Below are 24024 nucleotides of genomic sequence, written 5' to 3'. Positions count from 1 at the left end.
AAACGGTTGCCGGACAGCGGAGAACTGGGTGGTCAAAGGGGCGGCGACGGGAAGGAGAAAAAGAAGCTGTTTGGCGTACGCGGGAGAGAAAGGAGAAGAAAGAAGAAGAAAATAAAGAAAAAGAAATGAGGTCCAGTCCTCACTCTGGAAACCAAAACTAATCCGCCGAAAATGATTTTAAAAACTGTAAAACGACTAAATAAATTAAACACCGCATCAAATAAATAAAAACCAATTAAAATACATTAATTTAAAATAAATAAACCAATATATTAATTAAAATAAAAACAACACTTCAGTGAAAATACACGTAAAAGCGGGTCATCACAATTGACTCAGTTGATTATTTAGAATTTTATGGCGCAATAATCTCATTTTTAGTTTTCGGACGATACACTTGTTCGAAAACACATTTTGCTTTTTTTAAGGCATTTCAAAGTTGAATTTTGATAAATGAATTGCACAGCTATGTTTGTATGAATATTTAGGATTTTACAGTTCAAACTTTACATTTCACTTTCTCGGAGTAAATAGTAACCTCAATTGTAACACTTAGCGCAGTGTTTTTAAAATAATAATGTGAAATGTCTAAATTAGGTTAAGGTAATTTTATTTGGACACTTGACAAGATCTTAGCCACACTTGATGAATAGTTCTAGAAATTTGGCAACATGGATCCATTAGATGGATTTGTGAAGGAAATCAGGTTATGAGATCATGACACCTAAGCAAAATCCTGTTCTTTCATCTGATCAATCAAATTGTGCTAGACTAAAGAGGTTTTCAATCCTACTAAAACCCCAAATGGTTGGAATCCAATTGAAATCCCAAAACTTGGTTAAAACTGAAACCCTAAATTGTTTCTCCAAAACCTAAAGTTGGCCTCCAAACCCTTTTCGATCTGATTTCTAGTATTGTGTTTAATCACTTTATTAAATCACTTTCAAATGCTATTAATTCATCTAAATTGTTGTTATGATATTATTATCTAACTTTTTAAACCTTGGAAATTTGATTGGACCAAGAAAAATTAGATATGAGTTTGATAGCATCTCAAATCCTAATCAAACCCACTTTAAACCCCAACTCGAAGCCCATTTGCCAACGAATTTGGCTACGGCCTTGACTAAGTTTCTAGAAGAAGTTTTCATCTAAGTGGCAAAACATAGGCTAAAATTCAATATTCAAAGCATGCTACTTTTGTCCATCACTATCCCCATTATCTCTGATTCACTGAGTCAAGGTCTTCTAAAATAAGGACATGTCATTACTAAGGATCGAAGACTTATAGGAACCTAGTATGCACGAATACATCATCACCATGGAAAAATTTTCAAGATGGTAATCGGTGGAAATATGCATATATGGAAAAACGTAGAGAGGAAAATGCAAAACAAATTATACATATAAAAAGTTATATGGAAATGGCATCCATCTATCAGTAATTTGTAGCCACAAGATGCCAGCTTATCACATATATATATATATATATATATATAGATGTATACGTGTGTGTGTGTGTAACTTAATCTATAAATATAAATAATAATAAGTTAATAACTTAATATTAAGATTCATATTTAAGAATATATAAGTTTATATCAAGTAGACATAAAGAATAATTTTAAAATTTTATATTATATTAATTTTATAATATCTGTAATATATATAGCATAAAAATTTAAAAATTTATAATATATTTAATATAAAAAAAATTAAATTTATATTGCTTCGGTTTGGTCTAATTTGCTTTTCAAATCTTGAAAACCAATATCGAACTAGTTTTTAGTCGGTTTTGTTTTCTAGGAGCCAGAACCGAGCCAACCAGCTCTGTTCAATCGGTTTGATTGGTTTTTCCTCTACTCCAGTTTTTAACCATTTAAAAAATGATTTTACGGTAAGTGGACTAACTTCATTTTATTTTATTTCAATTTAAAATGTTACTTGAGAATTCTAGGTTGGACAAGGAAAAAAGGAGTGACATCACACACACATTAGCATTTTGGCCCTAACTTTGTCTACGGATATCAGAGTAGCACGTATGACCTTAATTCAAAAAGCTCTCTATGACGCGCATGTCGTGCTCACTACACTACACCTAGTGGACTTCTTCTCGATCCCATTTTAGTGAGAGACTTATCTTATTGTGTATTGTATTATTTGTCCATAATTCAAATTTTACTTTCTTCACATTAGCTATTTAAGTCTAGCTTGTGGGCTTCATAAGATATATTTGATTTTTACAAGAAAAACCCTGATCTCATAAGTTTGTCTATATGTTCTCTTTCCTTTTGCATTTTTCTCAATCTCTAGCTTCTCTTGTTTAGCTAGCCTTCAAAATAATCTTGCCTCCTTCAGATAAAAGCCATGCTATATGGGATTTTGAAGAAGAGCTAGAGCATTATGCATGTTTAGGTAGTGAGATGTGATAAAAATTTTGTGAATAGTAGTTAAATGATTTGAGTTAATGTGTTTTATTTGATTATAGAAAATGATAGAGAAAAAGTTAAATACAAATATTATAAAGTCAAAAAGTTGTTTGAATATAATTTTTTAATATAATTTTTATTTTAAATATTGAAAAGGTTGTAATATTTTTTTGTTTGGGAATTCGAGAAAGTTTTAGTGATTAGGTGAAGATTGCAAATTACGTTAGATATTTGAAATTAAAAAGTGTTTTGTATTTGAATGATGTTTGGGAAAGAAATTATCAAAAGTTTTGAACTCATCATCTCGTACCATGTAAGTGGGAAAACATAGGCTAAAATTCAATATTCAAAAGCTTGCTACTTTTGTCCATCTCTATCACCATTATCATTGATTCATTGAGTCAAGGTCTTCTAAAATAAGGACATGTTATTACTAAAGATTGAAGACTTCTAGGAGCCCGGTATGCACGGATATATCATCACCACGGAAGACTTTTCAAGATAGTAATCGGTGGAAATATGAATATATGGAAAAAGGAAGAGAGGAAAATGCAAAAAAAGTTATACATACAAAAGGTTATGTGGAAATGGCATCCATCTGTCATTAATTTGCATCCATAAGATGCCAGCTTATTTAATATATATATATATATATATATATATAAGTGTGTGTGTAACTAATCTATAAGAATAAATAATAATATGTTAATAACTTAATATTAATATTCATATTTATGAATATATAAGTTTATATCAAGGAGACATAATGAATAATTTTCAAATTTCATATTATATTAATTTTATAATATGTGTGATATGATATGTGTGATACCCCATTTTTACGTGTATTTTTATTGATTGAGTTTTTAACTTAATTAAAATATTAGTTCTTTTATTTTAAATTTATCGAATTTTAATTGGATCTATTTATTTGTGAAATTTATTTTGAGGTACTTTCTTAATATTAATTATTGTTTTGTGTTTAAACTGCTATTTAATTTATTTTAGTTTTTTTTTTAGATTTTAAATTTTGTTGTTATTTGATGACCTGCTTTTGCGTGTATTTTCACTGAAGGGTTGTTTTTAATTTAATTAATATATTGCTTTATTTATTTTAAATTATTGCGTTTTAAAAATGATTTTTATTTGTTGGATGTTGTGTTCCATTTATTTATTTATTTGTTTTCCAGTTTTTAATCTCGTTCTCGGCGGATTTGTTTTGTTGTCCGGACTGAGGATTGGATCTCATTTCTTCCTACATCTCTTCTTTTCCCTTTTTCCTTTTTCTCTTTTTCTCTTTTCTTTCCTTTTTCTTTTTCTTTTTTCTTTCTTTTCTTTTTCTTCTTCCTTTTCTTTTTCTTCTTCCCGCGCGTCCCGTTCGTCTCTCTCTCTCTCCTCTCCCACGCCGGTTGCAGCTCAGCCCCGACGCACCGCCGTCCAGCCACCGTGTTCGACACCACCCCCACCGGTCGAACCCCCTCCTGCCGGCACACCACCCCACCAAACCCCAGCCCCATCCGACCAGCCGTTTGGCTGGAAAACGCCTAAGAAGCCCCACGGTTTTTACCCCGATCCACCGCCGTCGCTCCACCTCCGGCCACCACCTCTTCACCACTTCATCACCGGTTCCTTGCCGTCCTAACCCACCCATTTCCGGCCTCTAATAGCCACCGGAACAGCTCCCACGAGCTAGCTTTCCATTTTGGAAAATCTGGCCATCAACCACCGTTTTCGCCGCCACCCACAGCCAAACTTCACTTCCACTAGCTTCATAATCATCCTTAGGCCATTCCCTATCAATCCCAAGCCTTGGTTTGCCCCCGTTCAAAAGTGGGTATTTTACAACCCACGGCCACAGTGAATTTTCACTGTTACATTGTTTTTTCTCCGCCGTTTGCAACGCCGCAAGCTTTCTAAAAATACCGTATAGCGCTGTAAGTATTTTCCAAACCCTACTTTTAGATTTAAATATATTTTTCTCTTTCAATAATTAATTGTTGTTGGTTGGCTGATTCCGGACTGAGTCCGAGGAGTTTGGGGGTCGGATGGATTGAGGACGGAGTGCTTGGTTTTGTTTATTTGGGTTGCTTGATTATTTGTGCTATGAGGCATGAGTTGCATATTGGGTTTATGTGCATATTGTTTTTAATCGAAAAAATCCCGTTTTATTGGCGTAAATGGTTTTTGGGTGCGTGTGTCTCACGAGCCCAAGCCGGGATGGGTTATTATCTCGGTGGAGCTCCTCTGGTCACTCGGGAGTGGATAAAACTGAGTGACATCCCCTGGGTTGTCGCAGGGTGACGACCGGATCGCACGATACGGTAACGTTGTCGTGTCGACTCCGTGGTCCCTAGAGTGGCGGGGACTAGAGGATGGCCTGGTCAGGGACGCGCGAGGCGCGAGTCTGGGCATCGCTCATTTAGGTGTCATATGCGTAGTCGTTACCTACGATGTGGCACAGAGCCAGGGTGTGCGGGTGATCCCTAGGGGAGATCATGGTGCATGCATAACCGGTTTGTTTTTATGGTTTTCAGATGTGGGTCAATTTCTGGGAAAATGGCGATGTTTGATTTCCGAGGTTTTTGATCCATTTTCTAGGAAAATGGTGGTTTGGGCCATTATCTGGGATAATGGCAAGGCTTGGTTTTAAGGATATGTTTTTGTGGGCCAAATGGGTTTTTTGGCGTGCGTGGGAAAAATTATGTTTTATGGCGCATGTGCATTGGTTTTTATTTCAGGCATATTGTTTGAGTTTTTATATGTTTTTATCTAGTCGTGTTTGGAGTTTACTTACCTGCGGCACCATTTTTGGTACCGTAGATTTTGGTGCAGAGATCGAGGATGAGGAGGAAAAGGCTGAGCCCGAGGATGCGGCTCCGCTGGGGTGCTGATGTCATGTTTTGTATTTAATTTAAAATTATATTTGTGTCTTGTAATATTTATTTATGTATGTTTTGAATAGTTTTGTATTAAGCAAGAAAATTCTTGTAATTCTCATGCACTTTTGTCGTTTTTTTTTTCACACACTTGGCACACGACGATAGGATGATGACCCATGATGTTATCATCCGGACGTCTCGATTCTCCCTTGTTCGTGCGTGGGGATTTGGGGGCGTCACAGGTGGTATCAGAACGGTTTGGCTCTGGGTAAAAACCACATGTCCCGTAGGTAGTACCAGAATGTTTTAAGGTTGTGTTTTAAATTATGTTAAGTAAAGTTATTTAAATTGTTTTATTTGTTTTATTTGTTTGAACTTGTTTGTTTGTTTTTATTTATTTAGTTATATTTTTGCAAGTTGGTTTCTTTTGTTTTGTGTGATGTGGTGTTGGTCTTTGGTTCTGTTTTTGTTTGTTGTTGGTTTTATTTGTTTTTGTTTTCTGAAAGGGGGTCAAAGGTTGTGGTGGCAGGAAAATGGGGAGGCCAAAGAAATCTACTCAGGAGCCACGGGACAATACATCAAGAGATGACTCCATAGCCCAAGCCATACGGCAGATGACGGAGTTTATGCAGCAAAATTTTAGGCCACAGCAGACAGGGCTTTGGCCACAACCAGGGGGGCCTTGGCCACAACCAGGGGGACCTTGGCCACTACAAGGGGGTCCCTGGCCGCCACAAGGAGGGCCTTGTCCGCAACAATAAGGACTTTGGCCACAACAAGGAGGTCCTTGGCCATATCAGGGAGGGCCTTGGCTTTACCCGGGAGGATCTAGTAGCATGGTGCAAGCCGGATGCACCTATGAGCACTTTCTGGCGCATAGGACCCCACACTTCACTGGAGAAGAGGACCCGCTTCAAGCTGGAAAGTGGATCAAAGACCTGGAAAGAACTTTTGAGGTGTGTGGTTGCACTGAGGCGCAACAGGTACTCTACGCCAGCTATCTGTTGCAAGGCATATCTTTTGATTGGTGGGATACCAAGAGGGTGATGTTAGAAGCAGAGTTGGGATCATTCGCCGCTGTAACCTGGCAGCGCTTCAAGAAAGAATTTAATGACCGCTTCTTTCCCGCATCGGTAAGGAAGCAAAAGGCAAGAGAGTTCTCAAATTTGGTCCAAGGAGGCATGACAGTGGAACAGTACGCCCGAAGGTTTATAGAACTTGGGCGATTTGCTCCCCACCTTATCGCCACAGAGGAGATGCGAGCTAATCGTTTTCAGGAGGGACTACACCCTGATATACGCCGTATGGTGGTCAGCCATCGGATATCCACTTTTCAGGAATTAGTGGATGTGGCCACCCTTGTGGAGCGAGAAAATAATCTGAGTATGGGCTCCCCTCCGGGTCATAAGAGGTGGAGTTTTTCTGGTGAAGGAAGCAGCTCGGGTTCGCCTCAGAAATTTGTTCAGCGGACCAGAACTCGACCGCAAGCATCCCCAGGTGTTCGCATGGGAGGACGTGTGCCTGTTTGCGGAGTTTGTAATAGAGCCCATGTGGGTGAGTGCCCTTCTAGTGGGGCTCGATGTTATAACTGTGGCCAGCAGGGTCACTTTGCCCGAGAATGTCCAAGAGCAGCTCAAGGAAGCCGCGGAGGTAGACGCGGTGGAAGAACAAATCCAAGGCAAGCAGTGCAAGCCCGGGTTTATGCTGTCACACTTGGAGATGTGGATGATGAGGCGCCAGCGACCCATGATGCTGGAGTAATTACAGGTATGGATTAATTTGATTCTATGTTGGATTTAATTTTGGTGTATTTGGTTTCTTCTTTGTTTTTTTTTTTGGATTTCATGGGTTGTGTGTTTGGCTCAGGGAGAGTCCGTTTGTATGAGTTTTATGCTTGCACTTTGTTTGATTCCAGTGCTTCACAGTCATTTGTATCTTCCACGTTTGCGCGGATGTATAATTTGGTCACAGAACCTTTGCCAAAGTCATTGGTGGTGGCTTTACCCGATGGTGAAATGGTATGGTGCTCCAAGGTTGCGTTGGGATGCCCGTTAAATTTTGATGGAAGGTTCTTGGATGCTGATTTGGTTGTGTTTAAGCTGTTGGGTTTTGATATCATCCTCGGGATGGATTGGCTATACCGATATTCTGCAAGTATTAATTGCAGAAGTTGGGTAATTACCTTTTAGCTTCCAGATGGTGATTGTCTGGAATTTGCAGGGAGTAAGTTAAAAGAAAAACCGGTAATTATATCGGCAATTCAAGCAAGAAGAGAGATTGCATGGGGAGCAGATGCATTCTTAGTTTAAATGGTGTCCACGCCGTCCGAGGAGAAGTATTTGGTAGACATTCCAGTTGTGGAAGAATTTCCCGATGTGTTTGTGGATGACTTGCTCGAACTACCCACTGTTCGGGAAATGGAGTTTGTTATAGACTTGGAACCTGGAGTGGCTCCTGTACATAAAGCTCCTTATCGCATGGCACCGGCTGAATTAAAAGAGCTGAAGACTCAGTTGCAAGAGCTGGTAGATAAGGGATTTATTCAGCCTAGTACTTCGCCGTGGGGTGCGCCAGTATTGTTCATTAAAAAAAAAAGATGGAACCCTCCGTATGTGCATAGATTATCGGGAATTAAACAAGGTGACCATCAAAAATAAATATCCTCTCCCGCGGATCAACGATTTATTTGATCAGCTTCAAGGAGCAACCATGTTCTCGAAGATTGATTTGAGGTCGAGATACTACCAGCTGAGGATCAGAGACAAGAATGTGCCTAAAACTGCTTTCAGGTCGAGGTACGGGCATTATGAATTTAAGGTGATGCCGTTTGGGTTAGCTAATGCCCCTGCCGCTTTCATGGATTTGATGAATCGAGTATTTCGACCTTATCTGGATTCCTTTGTGGTAGTGTTTATTGACGATATTCTGATTTATTCCCGAGATGTTGAAGAACATGTGTATCATCTTCGTCTGGTACTTGGGAAATTGAGAGAAAACCAACTATATGTCAAGCTTAGCAAGTGTGAATTCTGGCTGGAGGAAGTCATATTTCTTGGGCATGTGATTTCCCGAGACGGAGTGGCTGTTGATCCTAGTAAGGTGGAAGCCATTTTGTCATGGCCGCGTCTGACTACAGTGCGTGAGATCCGGAGTTTCTTGGGGCTTGCTGGTTATTACCGAAGATTTGTGGAGGGATTTGCTCGCCTATCCGGACCTCTCACAGTTCTGACTCGGAAGAATACAGAATTTGTTTGGTCAGATAAGTGTGAGAGAAGCTTCCAAGAATTAAAGAAGAAGTTGACGACGACACCAGTGTTAGCGCTTCCAGAACCGCATAAGCCATTCGTAGTCTTCAGTGATGAGTCTAAGTTTGGTTTGGGTTGTGTCCTTATGCAGCAAGGACGGGTTGTTGCCTATGCATCTCGTCAGCTAAAGGACCATGAGAAGAATTATCCGACGCACGATTTAGAGTTGGCTGCGATTGTGTTTGCACTCAAGATCTGGCGGCACTTCTTGTATGGGGAAGCTTGCGAGGTGTACACTGATCACAAGAGCTTGAAGCATTTGTTTTCCCAGAAAAATCTGAACATGAGGCAGAGGCGATGGCTAGAGCTAATCAGTGACTACCAGTGTGAGATCAAATACCATCCGGGGAAGGCTAATATAGTTGCTGATGCTTTGAGCCGAAAATCGCACTTGGAAGATGAAGCCGAGCCATCGGAATTGAATTCGCTGCTTTGTGGGATGAGAAGGCTCCTTATTGAGAGTTCGCAGCAAGAAGAGATTTTATCTTCAGTTCTTGATATTCGGGTAACTGATTTTGAAGAATTGAAGTCTCTTCAAAGGAAGGATCCAAAGCTGCTGATATCAGAAAAAGAGTCAGAAAATCTCGAGGGCCGTTGCATTATAGCATGGATAAAGATGGGATACTTCGGTTCCAAGATCGCAGAGTGGTCCCCAAGGATTCAGAATTCAAGGAGCGAATCATGGCAGAAGCTCATGTGGCCCCTTATTCAGTTCATCCCGGCAGTACAAAGATGTATCGGGACTTGAAGAAAAATTACTGGTGGGATGGAATGAAGAGGGATATTGCCTTATATGTTGAGAAATGCCACACATGCCGTCAAGTGAAGGCCGAGCATCAAAGACTGGCAGGTATGCTCCAACCCCTCCCTATTCCTGAGTGGAAATGGGATGACATCACGATGAACTTTGTAGTGGGTTTGCCGAGAACGCCTAGTGGGAAAAATTCTGTTTGGGTGATTGTTGACCGGTTAACTAAAAGTGCTCATTTCTTGCCTGTTAATAACACCGACTCCTTGGGTAAGTTGACCCGCTTGTATATTAAGGAGATAGTGCGGCTACACGGCATACCAAAGAGTATAGTATCGGATCGAGACCCAAGGTTCACGTCGCAGTTCTGGAAGAGTTTGCAGGCAGCTTTGGGTACTAAGTTGAAGTTCAGTACTGCTTAGCACCCACAGACAGACGGCCAATCGGAACGCACCATTCAGACCCTTGAAGACATGTTGTGAGCGTGTGTCATGGAATTTCAAGGGAGTTGGGAAAACCATTTGCCACTCATAGAGTTTGCATATAATAACAGCTTCCATGCGACCATTCAGATGGCCCCCTATGAAGCTCTTTATGGGAGGAAGTGCAGATCGCCCTTGTGTTGGGTTGAAGTCGGGGAGAGTAAGATTATTGGACCCGAAATAATTCAAGAGATGCAAAGCCAAGTCCGGATCATCAGAGATAAAATGGCGGCAGCTCAGAGTCACCAGAAAAGCTACGCTGATACCAGGAGGAGAGAGTTATCTTTTGAAGTTGGTGATTGGGTTTATCTCAAAGTCTCTCCCATGAGAGGTGTTAAGCGTTTTGGTAAGAAGAGGAAACTGGATCCGAGGTATGTCGGCCCTTTTCAGATTCTGGAGAAGGTAGGGTCTGTCGCCTATAGAGTTGCTTTGCCAGAGTATTTTAGGGATATTCATGATGTCTTCCACGTATCGTCCTTGAAGAAGAGCTTTGGACAGCAAGAGCCACGCTTCGTCAACCCAGAGGGTATTCAGTTGCAACCGGATCTCACTTATGAGGTTGTTCCGTCGCAGATCATAGATTGGAAGGAGCAACAATTGAGGTCCAAAATGATACCTTTGGTTAAGGTGGCATGGGGAGATCTGTTAGCTCAAGACTTCTCTTAGGAGCAAGTAGCGGACATGAGGGAACAATACCCGTACTTGTTTGAGTAATGAAGGTAAGTATCTTAATCTTGGTCATAGATGTTTTATGTGGCTTGATTTAAGTTAGTAGTTGATCTTGCAAATTTCGAGGACGAAATTTGTTTTAAGGGGGGGAGGATGTGATGACCCGCTTTTACATGTATTTTCACGGAAGGGTTGTTCTTAATTTAATTAATATATTAGTTTATTTATTTTAAATTAATGTGTTTTAATTGGTTTTTAATTTATATGAGGTGGTGTTTAATTTATTTTAGTCGTTTTACGGTTTTTAATATCTTTTTCGGCGAATCTGTTTTTGGTTTCCGGAGTGAGGATTGGACCTCATTTCGTTTCTTTTCTCTTTTTCTTTTCCCTTTTCTTTTCTTTCTTTTTCCTTCTTTTCTTCCTTTTCTTTTTCTTTCTTCTTCCTCCTCTCCCGCATACGCAGCAGCCCCTTTTTCTCCTTCCGTTGCCGCCTGTTTGTCAGCCCAGTTCTCCGCCTTCTGGCCACTGTTTAGTGCACCGTCACCACCATTCTCTTCCCTTCCACCAGAGATCATCCCCACCAATTTTTAGAGCTATCGGACCAGCCGTTAGCCTTCGAGAGCCGCCGAGAGTCGCTGCACCTGCTCTATTTTTGCCCCTGTCGCCGGTTGCTTTCGCAGCCCAGAACCGCCGCTCGCCGGTGGCTTGGCCTACACCACCCACCCAGTTTTCTTCCCCTCTCACCGGTGAACATCCCCACCAAGTTTCACCTCCATCCGAGCCACCGTTAGCCGCCACGAGCTCCTCCAAGCCATACGGTTTTTCACCGTTGCCGGTGCCGTCGTACCACCTCCGGTCACCATCTTTTCATAGCTTCTTCCCCTACCTCTTGCCGACCTAAACCACCCATTTTCGGCCTCGATCCGTTGCCGGAGCAGCTCCCACGGGCTCAACTTCGTTCAGCCCCTTTTTGGCCTTCGACCGCCATTTCCACCACCACCCATGGCCAAAACTCATTTCCCTTAGCTTCATAAATATCTCAAGGCCATTCCCTATTAATCCCAAGCCTTGGTTTGTCCCCGTTCAAAAAGTGGGTATTTTACAACCCACGGCCACAGTGAATTTTCACTGTTACGTTGCTTTCCTTCCGCCGTTTGCAACGCCGCAAGCTTTCTAAAAATACCGTATAGCGCTGTAAGTATTTTCCAAACCCTACTTTTAGATTTAAATATATTTTGCTCTCTCAATAATTATTGCTGCTGGTTGGTTGATTCCGGACTGAGTCCGAGGAGTTCGGGGGTCGGATGGATTGAGGACGGAGTGCTTGGTTTTGGTTGTTTGTGATTGCTTGATTTTATTTGAGCCATGAGGTGTGAGTTGCATTTTGTGTATATGTGCATTTTATTTATTTAACACACGCACCCAAAAACCATTTACACAAAACGAGATTGGGATGGGTTATTATCTCGGTGGAGCTCCTCTAGTCACTCGAGAGTGGATAAAACTGAGTGACATCCCCTGGCCTGCGACGACCGGATCACACGATACGGTAACGCTGTCGTATCGACTCCGTGGTCACTAGAGTGGCGGGGACTAGAGGATGGCCTGGCCAGGTACGCGCGGGGCACGAGTCTGGGCATCACTCGTTTAGGTGTCACATGCGTGGTCGTTACTTGCGGTGTGGCACAGAGCCAGGGTGTGTGGGTGATCCCTAGGGGAGATCATGGTGCATGCATAACCGGTTTGTTTTTATGGTTTTCGAATGTGGGCCATTTTCTGGGAAAATGGTGATGCTTGGTTTCCGAGGGTTTTGATCCATTTTCTGGAAAAATGGTGGTTTGGGCCATTATCTGGGATAATGGCGAGGCTTGGTTTTAAGGATATGTTTTTGTGGGCCAAATGGGTTTTTGGCGTGCGTGTAAAAAAAAAAATCATATTTTATGGCGCATGTGCATTGGTTTTTATTTCATGCATATTGTTTGAGTTTTATATGTTTTTATCTAGTGGTGTTTGGAGTTTACTTACCTGCGGCACCATTTTTGGTACCGTAGATTTTGGTGCAGAGATCGAGGATGAGGAGGATGAGGCTGAGCTCGAGGATGCGGCTCCGCCTGGGTGCTGATGTCATGTTTTGTATTTAGTTTAAAATTATATTTGTGTCTTGTAATATTTATTTATGTATGTTTTGAATAGCTTTGTATTAAACAAGAAAAATTCTGGTACTTAGTTATTGACTTGCTTTTCGCTGCGTATTCCTCGTGCACATTCTCGCTTTTTCACACACTTGGCACGCGTCGATAGGATGATGACCCGTGATGTCATCATCCGGACGTCTCGATTTTCCCGTGTTCGTGCGTGGGGATTTGGGAGCGTCACAATATAGTTATAACTAATACTAATATTTATATTAATACTAATAATGTAGAATATAGTTATATTAACTAACTGATCCAACATAACTAATATTACTAATATAATATAGCCAAATTGAATTACTAATAGTCTAATACTAATACAATTATATAGTTATACTAATCATAAATTCTTAATAACTAAATCATTATAAGTCTAGAACTATATATATTTAGTATCAATGTATCACTATATTCTTTAATGTATAACTATTAACTATAATATATAGTACTAGTATAACTGATAAAAAAAAAATATAGTACTAGTCTATATATTAATGTATTAACATATTATAAAAGTTATAGTATAAATTATAATATATCATATATTTGTAAATTTATAATAATATTAGTATAGTTAGCTTAATATGTAATATGTTAGTATTAAATCACTATAACTACATAGAGTATTAGTAATAAGAGTATTACTATTATTACTATTATTTAATATAGTATTACTATCCTTACATATAGTTATTAGTTATAGTATTGTACTAGTATAGTTTTTTTTTTTTTTTGAAAGGAAAAACCTGTATATTGTATTCATGTAATTGCTGAGATACACAATATATCAAACTTTACACACTTAAGAATCTCTGTTGGATGATCTTCCATCCACACCCTCTCCTCTTGTATACTTAATGCAATTTTAGCAAGACTATGTGCCACATTATTACAACATCTATTAACATGCATCACAAACCAGCCTCTCCTCTTCCTCAAAACATCTTTAAGATCTTCAATCACCTGTCCGTGCCTCTCCCAACACTCCTCAGAGCTATTCACAGCATTCACAACAGATAGAGCATCACCTTCAAATTGAACCTTTCTGAAATTTAGTTCAGCACACAATTTCATGGCCCTCCATAGTGCATATACCTCAGCTACCATTGCATCTTGCACCTTTGTTCTAGGACAGCAGAGAGAAGCAATTATTTCCCCACTACTATCTCGTATCACCACCCCAATTCCACTTCTATCCTCCTTGGTTTTCCATGCTGCATCCCAATTAACCTTCAATATGTCACCCATAGGTGGTTTCCAATGAGAAGCCTTATTGCTTATAGGAACACTACTGTCAACTTTACTGGTCTGCTTCACTTGAGCCAATTGAAAGTCTGTCAAACATTGAACAGCCTGGTTAAACACTTCATTTGGCCCTACAAGCTTATTATCAAACACCATGCCATTCCTTCTCAGCCATATCCTCCTCATCACCACAGCCATGATTTCCAATTGCTCTCGAGACAGCTTTAGAAACCAGTCTGACCAGAGTTCAAACATATCCCTCTCCCCACTCGACCATTTATGCACTGGACTCCTCTCACAAGCCCATACATCACTTGCCCCCCTGCAACTCCATAAGGCATGACAGACAGTTTCATTTTCAATCAAGCAAACTGGACAGGTAGCTTCCTTCACAACAGACCTCTTCATTAGGTTCATCTTTGTTGGCAGACAGTTAAGCATAGTCTTCCAAACAAAAACTTTGACTACCCCTGGTATGTTTAATAGCCACACCTTCCTCCATACCTCCCCTGACTTGTTAGACATTTCCCCTCTCTCCCTTCTTCTTCTATTAATTTCCACATGATAAGCACTTCTAACTGTGTACAAGCCATTTTTTGAATATGCCCATATCTGCTTGTCTGGTAGCCCCGAGAGACTAATGGGTAATTTACATACTATTTCTGCTTCCTCTTCATTCATCACTTCTTTCACTAGCTCCACATTCCATTCTTTTTTCTTAGCTGAAATTAGGTGCTCGACCTTTGCCTCAGCATGCAAAATATTGATGGGGGATTGAATTTTAAATGTAACAGCCCTTGGAACCCATTTATCCTTCCATATCTTAATACTCCTTCCATCTCCCACTCTCCAAACCAATCCTTCCCCCAACAAGTCCCTTGCATTCCATAAGCTTCTCCAAATAACTGAGGGTCTGAATCCTAAGGGAGCATGCAACAAATCAGTATGTCTGAAATATTTCTCTTTAAGCATCACTGCTGCCATAGATTGGGGTTTCATCATTACTCTCCAACATTGTTTTGCAAGAAGAGCTTGATTAAATGCTTCTAGCTCTCTGAAACCCAGTCCCCCATCATTTTTAGACCATCCCATCTTTGCCCAACTTCTCCACTGGATTCTGTTCTCCCTTTGTTTAAAACCCCACCAGAATTTTGCCATTAAAGAAGCTATCTCATCACTCAGCTTTTTTGGCAATTTGAACACACTCATATAGTAGGTTGGAATTGCTTGAATGGCTGCCTTGATTAATACTTCTTTTCCTGAAGGTGATAGAAACTGATTCTTCCAATTGCTCAACTTCTTCCATACCCTATCTTTCACAATGCTGAAAGCCTGGTATCTCGATCTACCAACCATGATTGGCAATCCTAGATATTTCTCACAGTTATTTTGCTCTCTAGCTCCACAGTCCCTGATAATATCCCTTCTCATTTCACTAGCAACTGTTGGACTAAACAAGATTGTTGTTTTATGCTTGTTTAAGTTCTGACCAGAAGCCTTTCCATATACCTCCAAGATCCCACTGATCTTCCTCCATTCATTCCAAGAAGCCTTCCCAAAGATTAAGCAATCATCTGCAAACAACAGATGAGTCATCTTGACACCCCCTCGAGCCACTGCCACCCCTTTCAATTCATCTCTTTGCTTTGCTAACTCAAGCATAGAGCTTAACCCTTCAGCACATATTAGAAAAAGATAAGGAGATAAAGGGTCTCCTTGTCTTAATCCTCTTGAAGGAGAAAAAAACTTCCCTGGTCTACCATTAATAAGAGTAGCATATGTTACTGTTGAAATACACTTCATTATCAAATCTGTCCATCTTGCCCCAAATCCAAGCTTCCTCATAACTGCCTCTAAGTACTGCCACTCAACTTTGTCATGAGCCTTAGAGATATCAAGTTTTACAGCCATGCTCCCCACTCTGCCTTTTTGTCTACATTTCATGGAATGAAGAATCTCATAAGCTGCAATAACATTGTCTGTGATCAACCTTCCAGGTATGAATGCACTCTGACATCTTGATATAACTCTATCCATCACCTTTTTGAGTCTGTTTGCAAGGGTCTTTGCAATGATCTTATAGAATACATTGCAAAGACTTATCGGCCTGAAGTCATTAACAGACTTTGGATCATTAATCTTAGGAACCAATACAATAAAGGTCTGATTGATAGATTCCTTCAACCTGCATCCATTCAGAAATCTCAGCACTGCTTCACGAACATCATTCCCAACCACATTCCAAAAAGATTGGAAAAAAACAGCCCCATACCCATCAGGTCCTGGTGCTTTCATAGGCCCCATCATTTTCAGAGCCACCTCCACTTCCTCTCTTGTAAACTCCTTCTCGAGCCATTCATTCATAGATTCAGTCACCTTGGGTTCCAACTCAGCAATACATTCATCAATATTTTCTTTAGATGGATGTGCACTAGAATAAACTTGTGCAAAATGTTCTCTGAATGCAGCTTCAATACTCTCCTCATTATCCCTCAAAACTGACTGGTCATCCATTATAGCCACAATCTTGTTTCTTTTTCTTCTTTGGTTAGCACATTCATGGAATCTAGTATTCTTGTCTCCCATTTTGTACCAATTCCTCTTGGCCCGCTGTTTCCACTTTATATCCTCCTGCTCCAATAATGTGCCAACTCTTTCTTGCAGCTGTTTTAATTCATTCATCCCTTCCTGAGACAGTTTCCCTTGTAGCTCTTTAATTCTCTTTGAAATTGTTTCGATTTCCTTAGTTCTGCCTTTATCACTCTCCTTAAAGCAAGATGACAGTATGCCACTGCATACACTTAGTTTTGTTTGAACTTTCTGTATAGGTTCAGAGTCAACTATCCACTTCTCCCATCCCTGCTTAACTGCTTGTTCACAGCCTTCCTGCTTGATCCAACAAGCCTCAAACCTGAATGGGACTTTCGACCTTCTTTTGTTATAGTCACCATCACCACCAGTGAGCAGGATTGGTAAATGGGTCTGAGCATCTCCCAATCAAGGTCTCCACCCTCAATTCCTTAAACAGTGATCTACAACTATTATTTATCACAAACCTGTCCAGTCTTTCCTTAGTAAAGGATAGATCCTCTTGTTTATTTGACCATGTAAAGCCATTACCTCTACATCCAATGTCAACTAAACCACATTCCTCCAAGGCTTCTCTAAACATTTCAAGTTGTCCCTCTGGCCTGCTCCTACCTCCTACCTTCTCATTCTGCCACAAAATCTCGTTGAAGTCTCCCCCTACACACCAAGCAGAAGCATTGGCAGGTTTTGTACTAGTATAGTTATTAGTACTAATAGACTAATAATATTAGTTATTAGTATTACATATAGTTACATATATAATTATCACTATTACTATTATTATATATAGTGATTAGTTATAGTATTATTACTAATAGACTAATAGTATTAGTGTATTACTAATATATATATAATAGTATACTATATGTATATATATTAAATATATCACAATATAATTATATAAGTATTAAACAAAATTTCATTGGATAAAAAAAAAACAAAAATCAACTGTGGACCGAATGGACCGACTGGACAGGACCGAACCAGTCCTGAGGGAGTTCGGTCTAGTCCGGTCCACAAAACCTCCCCGGACCGGACTGAACCACCCCTAATTATGAGAGAAGATTTATTACCAATTTTACCTATTCCCACGATATTTCCTTTCGAGTTGTCTCCAAATATTACGTGTCATTTTTCTTTAGATCTAAGATCAAAGAACTTAGTCTTGTCTCCCGTCATGTATCTTGAACATCCACTATCTTCACCTTGAAATAAATTTTTCCAATAGTTGTCAAGCTGTTTATGATGTTAGTAAAACGAGTGTACATACTAGAAATAGACTCATCATTATTCATCTTAAACATTTCATATTCATGAGTACGAATATAAATTTTTAATTCCTTGACTTACGAAGTTCCTTCATAAGTAACTTCCAACTTATCTCAAATTTCCATTACCGTAGCGCAAGTCATTATTCTATTAAATTTATTTCCATTGAGAGCATTATATAATAAATTCATAGCAGTTAAATTCAATGTATAAAGTCTATCATCTTCACGATCAAACTCTTCTTCTTCCTTTTTGACATTTACTCCATCAACAACTTTTGTTGGAATATAAGGTCCATTTACAATGCATTTCTAGATTTCTCAACCGTGAGTTTGAAGGAATATTCTCATTCTAACTTTCCAGAATGAGTAATTGTCTCCACAAAAGAGTGGAGGCCAACTGCTAGATTAACCTTCACCAAACGAAGCTGCAATGTTAGCCATAAGATCTTAACTCAAAAGATAGTTAATTTTATAACAGAGCCCTTGCTCCAATACCAATTGTTGCCCAGATGACTAACACAAGAGGAGGGATGAATTTAGTTGTATTTAAAAATTACCAATTATAAATCGAATACACAATATAAAATATAAACAAAATATGAAATACCAATAAATATAAAGAGTAAGGGTAAGAGAAAAGCAAACTCAATATGTTAACGAGGTTCGACCTCACTGCCTACATCCTCGCCTCAAGCTACCATTTGAGGATCCCCAAATTCACTATTCAACCTCCTTCAGGTGGAGATAAAAACCTATTACACCTTTGAACAACATCGCTACAAAGGATCCGTATAGAACACCCTCTACACTTGCAATCATTTTACACGTGGTGATTCAACTATTCCCTGTGTAAAACACTTTCTACACGCACAACGGTTATACAAATCATTTTACTAATACAAGAGCTGATAGTAGGTAGGTTATCAAAGAACACTCCAAAATGAGTGAAATAAGAACAATACAGTGCAAACTATATCTCTTTTAAAATGAACAAGGATTAAGACTCAACGCTTAGAGAAAAGAGAATGAAAACTTTGAATGAATGTTGTATACTCTTAGTGTTGTAAATTTGAAACTCTCAAATGATTTATTTATAAACATATGAGACTTCATATTCAAATTTAAAAAAAATCACATGCCAAAGACAACATCATTCACTTTTTAAAAAAATTCAAATAAAAGTTTATTCTTTTTCAATTGTCAAGGACAACATTATTCACTTTTCAAAAAATTCAAGTAAAAGTTTCTTTTTTTTCATTTGTCAAAGACAACATAATTCACTTTTCAAAAATTTCAAATCTAATCTTTTTACTTTTCACATATGACAAAATTAGTATTATTAACTTTTCAAAATTTTCAAACAAAATCATGTGACACCCTCAAATCCCCACGCATAGACACGGGGAAATCGAGACGTCCGGATGGTGACATCATGGGCACCACCCTATCGACAAGTGCCAACTGTGTGTATAAGCAACAAATGCACAGAAGGAAACATGCAGCGGATAACGAAAGAGTCTTAACTAAGTACCAGAATTTTTTCTTAGTTTAATACAAAGCTGATCAAAACATACATAATAAATATTACAAACTACAAATATAGTTTCAAACCAACTATAAAACATAAACTCCAACTTAGTACTCCGGCGGAGCCGCATCCTCGGGCTCAGCTTCCTCATCTTCCTCGAACTCTGCACCAAAATCTACAGTACCAAAAATGGTGCCGTAGGTAAGTAAAAACCCAAACACCGCTAGATAAAAACATATTATAACTCAAACAATATGCATGAAAGAATGCAATGCACATGTCCCATAAACCATATTTTTTCACGCATGCCAAAAATCTCATTTGGCCCAAAAACATAACCTTTCCAAATATCACGCCAAAAGTCACATTTGGCCATATCCAACTCAAACCATTAACCAATTAATCCGTATGCACCATGACCTCCCCTAGGGGTCATCCGCACACCCTTGCTTCTGTGTCACACCGCAGGTAATGACCACGCATGTGACACCTAAACGAGCGATGCCTAGTTCCGCGCCCCGCGCGTTCGTAGCCAAGCCATCCTCTAGCCCTCGCCAGCGAAGGGCCACGGAGTCGATGCGTAGAGCAATGCCTAGTTCCGCGCCCGGCGCGTTCGTAGCCAAGCATTCTCTAGCCCCCGCTCCCGTCGTCGCCCAGCGACAACTCAGGGGACATCACTCAGTATATTACGCTCCCAAGTGACCAGAGGAGCTCCACCGAGATAATAACCCATCCCGGCTTGGGTTCGTGAGACACACGCACTCGAAAATCCATTTACGCCAATAAAACAAGATTTTCTCAAATAAATAAAATGCACGTGAATGCAATATGTAATGTAATGCACACCTCAAGGCATCAACCAACTAACCAATCACAACTCAACAAACCAAGCAACTCTGTCCTCAATCCATCCGACCCCCGAACTCCTCGGACTCAGTCCGAAATCAACCAACCAGCAGATAAATAAATATTGTATGAGCATAATATATTTAAATCTAAAAGTAGAGTTTGAAAAATACTTATAGCGCTATACGGTATTTTTTGAAAGCTCGCGGCGTTGCAAACAGTGGAGGAAAAGCAACGTAACAGTGTAATTTACACTGTGGCCGTGGGTAATAAATTACCCACTTTCGAACGGGGACAAACTGTGACGCCCCCAAATCCCCACGCACGGACACGGGAAAATCGAGACGTCCGGATGGTGACAACCCGGGTCACCACCCTAACGACGGGTGCCAAGTGTGTGCAAAGGCAACATATGTGCACGAAGAAACACGCAGCGGATAACGAATGTCATATAACTAAGTACCAGAATTTTTCTTAACGTAATACAAGCTGTTTAAAACATACATAAATAAAATATTACAAACACTAATATAGTTTTAAACCAAATATAAAGCATAACATCAGCAACCCGGCGGAGCCGCATCCTCGGGCTCAGCCTCCTCCTCCTCATCCTCAAAACCTGCACCAAAAGCTACAGAACCAAAAAGGTACCGCAGGTAAGTAAAATCCAAACACCACCAGATAAAAACACATAGAACTCAAACAACATGCATGAAGTGATGCCAATGCGCAAACCCATAAAACATAATTTTCCACACACGCCAAAAATACCATTTGGCCCAAAAACACATCTTTTCCAAAAACCACGCCAAAAGTCACATTTGGCCCATATCCATCTCAAACCATTATCCATTTTATCCGTATGCGCCATGACCTCCCCTAGGGGTCATCCGCACACCCTAGCTCCAGTGCCACACCGCAGAGTACCACCACGCATGTGACACCTAACGAGCGATGCCCAGTTTCACGCCCCGCGTGTTCGTAGCCAAGCATCCTCTAGCCCTCGCTAGCGAAGGGCCACGGAGTCGGTGCGCAGAGCGATGCCTGGTTCCGCACCCGGCGCGTTCGTAGCGAAGCAACCCCTAGCCCCCGCTCCCGTCGTCGCCTAGCGACAACCCAGGGGACATCACTCAGTTTATTCCGCTCTCGAGTGACCAGAGGAGCTCCACCGGGATAATACCCCATCCCAGCTTGGGGTCGTGATACACACACACCCGTAAGTCCACTTACGCCAATACACAGGCTTTTCACACTTAAACAAAAACACACGTGCATGCACCATGTAATGCCATATCAATGCACAAAAATAATCAACCAACATAAATCAATAAACAAGCAACTCCGTCCTCCATTCCTTCGACCCCCGAACTCCTCGGACTCAGTCCGGAATCAACCAACCAGCAGATAAAATAATTGAAAGAGCAATATATATTTAAATCTGAAATCAGGGTTTGGAAAATATTTACAGCGCTATATGGTATTTTTAGAAAGCTTGCGGCGTTGCAAAAGGCAGAGGAAAAGCAACGTAACAGTGAGAATTCACTGTGGCCGTGGGTTGTAAAATACCCACTTTTGAACGGGGACAAACCAGGGCTTGGGATTGATAGGGAATGGTCTAGGGATGATTATGAAGCTATTGGAAGTGGTGGTTGGCCGTGGGTGGCGGCAGAAACAACGGAGAGAGGCCGGATTTCCCAAAAAGGAAAGCTAGCTCGTGGGAGCTGTTCCGGTGGCTATTAGAGGCCGAAAATGGGTGGGTTAGGATGGCAAGGGACCGGTGATGAAGTGGTGAAGAAATAGTGGCCAGAGGTGGAGCGACGGTGGCAGATCGGAGCAAAAACCGTGGGAGCTTTGATGGCGTTTTCCGGCCAAATGGCTGGCCGGATGGGGCTGGGATTTGGTGGGGAGGTTGCGCCGGAGGGAGAGGCTTCGACCGGTCGGGGTGGTGTGCCGCACGGCGGTGGGTCGGGGGTTCGGGTGGTTTACGGCGTGGGTGAGGAGAGAGAGGGAGAGAGCCGATCGGGAGGAGAAGGAGGAAGAAAAAGAAAAGAAAGAAAAAAGAGAAAAAGAAAAAGAAAGAAGAAAAAGAAAAGAGAAAAAGGAAAAAGGAAAAAAGGGAAAAAGAGATGTAAGAAAGAAATGAAGTCCAATCCTCACTCCGGGAAAACAAAACAAATCCGCCGAAACGAGATTAAAAACTGAAAACGACTAAAAGAAATAAAACACAACATCAAATAAATTAAAAACCAATTTTAAAACGTAATAAATTAAAATAAATTAACTAATATATTAATTAAAATAAAAACAACCCTTCAGCGAAAATACACACGAAAGTGGGTCATCACACCCTCCCCCCTTAAAAACAAATTTCGTCCTCGAAATTTGCAAGATCAACCACCAACTTAAAGAAGCCACATAAAAACACACAAACCATCTGTGACCAAGATTAAGATACATACCTTCATCCTTCAAACAAGTATGGGTACTGCTCCCTCATGTCCGCTGCTCGCTCCCAAGAGAAGTCTTGAGCTAACGGATCTCCACACGCCACCTTAACCAAAGGTATCGTCTTGGATCTCAACTATTGCTCCTTCCAATCTATGATCTGCGACGGAACAACTTCATAAGTGAGATCCGGTTGCAACTGAATACCCTCTGGGTCGACGAAGCATAGCTCTTGCTGTCCATAGCTCTTCTTCAGGGATGATATGTGGAAGACATCATGAATATCCCCAAAATATCCTGGCAAAGCAACTCTATAGGCGACGGACCCTACCTTCTCCAGAATCTGAAAAGGGCCGACATACCTCGGATCCAACTTCCTCTTCTTACCAAAACGCTTAACACCTCTCATGGGAGAGACTTTGAGATAAACCCAATCACCAACTTCAAAAGACAACTCTCTCCTCCTGGTATCAGCGTAGCTTTTCTGGCGACTCTGAGCTGCCGCCATTTTATCTCTGATGATCCGGATTTGGCTTTGCATCTCTTGAATTATTTCGGGTCCAATTATCCTACTCTCCCCGACTTCATCCCAACACAAGGGCGACCTGCACTTTCTCCCGTAAAGAGCTTCATAGGGAGCCATCTGAATGGTCGCATGGAAGCTGTTATTATATGCAAAGTCGATGAGCGGCAAATGGTTTTCCCAACTCCCTTGAAATTCCATGACACATGCTCACAACATGTCTTCAAGGGTCTGAATCGTGCGCTCTGATTGGCCGTCTGTCTGCGGGTGATATGCAGTACTGAACTTCAACTTAGTACCCAAAGCTGCCTGCAAACTCTTCCAGAACTGCGACGTGAACCTCGGGTCTCGATCCGACACTATTCTCTTTGGTATGCCGTGCAGCCACACTATTTCTTTCACCTACAAGCGTGTCAACTTACCCAAGGAGTCGGTGTTATTAACAGGCAGGAAATGAGCACTTTTCGTTAACCGGTCAACAATCACCCAAACAGAATTTTTCCCACTAGGCGTTCTCAGCAAACCCACTACAAAGTCCATCGTGATGTCATCCCATTTCCACTCAGGAATAGGGAGGGGTTGGAGCATACCTGCAGGTCTTTGATGCTCGGCCTTCACTTGACGGCATGTGTGGCATTTCTCAACATATAAGGCAATGTCCTTCTTCATTCCATCCCACCAGTAATTTTTCTTCAAGTCCCGATACATCATTGTACTGCCGGGATGAACTGAATAAGGGGCCGCATGAGCTTCTGCCATGATCCACTCTTTGAATTTTGAATCTTTAGGGACCACTCTGCGATCTCGGAACTGAAGTATCCCATCTTTATCCATGCTATAATGCAACGGCCCTCGATATTTTCTGACTCT

The 24024-nt window shown here is 40.8% G+C and overlaps 1 protein-coding gene across 1 annotated transcript in view; it reads right to left on the bottom strand.

Moving 5' to 3' along the window:
* Positions 1–18253, bottom strand: part of LOC122306430 — a 28166-nt gene extending 9913 nt beyond the window's left edge. Inside the window, exons 1-3 of the mRNA XM_043118858.1 lie at positions 18223–18253; positions 17009–17198; positions 13627–16863 (exon numbers count right to left, since the gene is read on the bottom strand). Of these exons, the coding sequence (XP_042974792.1) occupies positions 13627–16863; positions 17009–17198; positions 18223–18253 (3458 nt within the window). The remainder of the gene's footprint in view (positions 1–13626; positions 16864–17008; positions 17199–18222) is intronic.
* Positions 18254–24024: the final 5771 nt, after the last annotated feature.

This window comes from Carya illinoinensis, chromosome 4 (genome assembly GCF_018687715.1).
Source record: "Carya illinoinensis cultivar Pawnee chromosome 4, C.illinoinensisPawnee_v1, whole genome shotgun sequence".
NCBI lineage: Eukaryota > Viridiplantae > Streptophyta > Magnoliopsida > Fagales > Juglandaceae > Carya > Carya illinoinensis.
The sequence above is the reverse complement of the archived record's forward strand: the minus strand, read 5'-3'. Positions and strand labels throughout refer to the sequence as shown.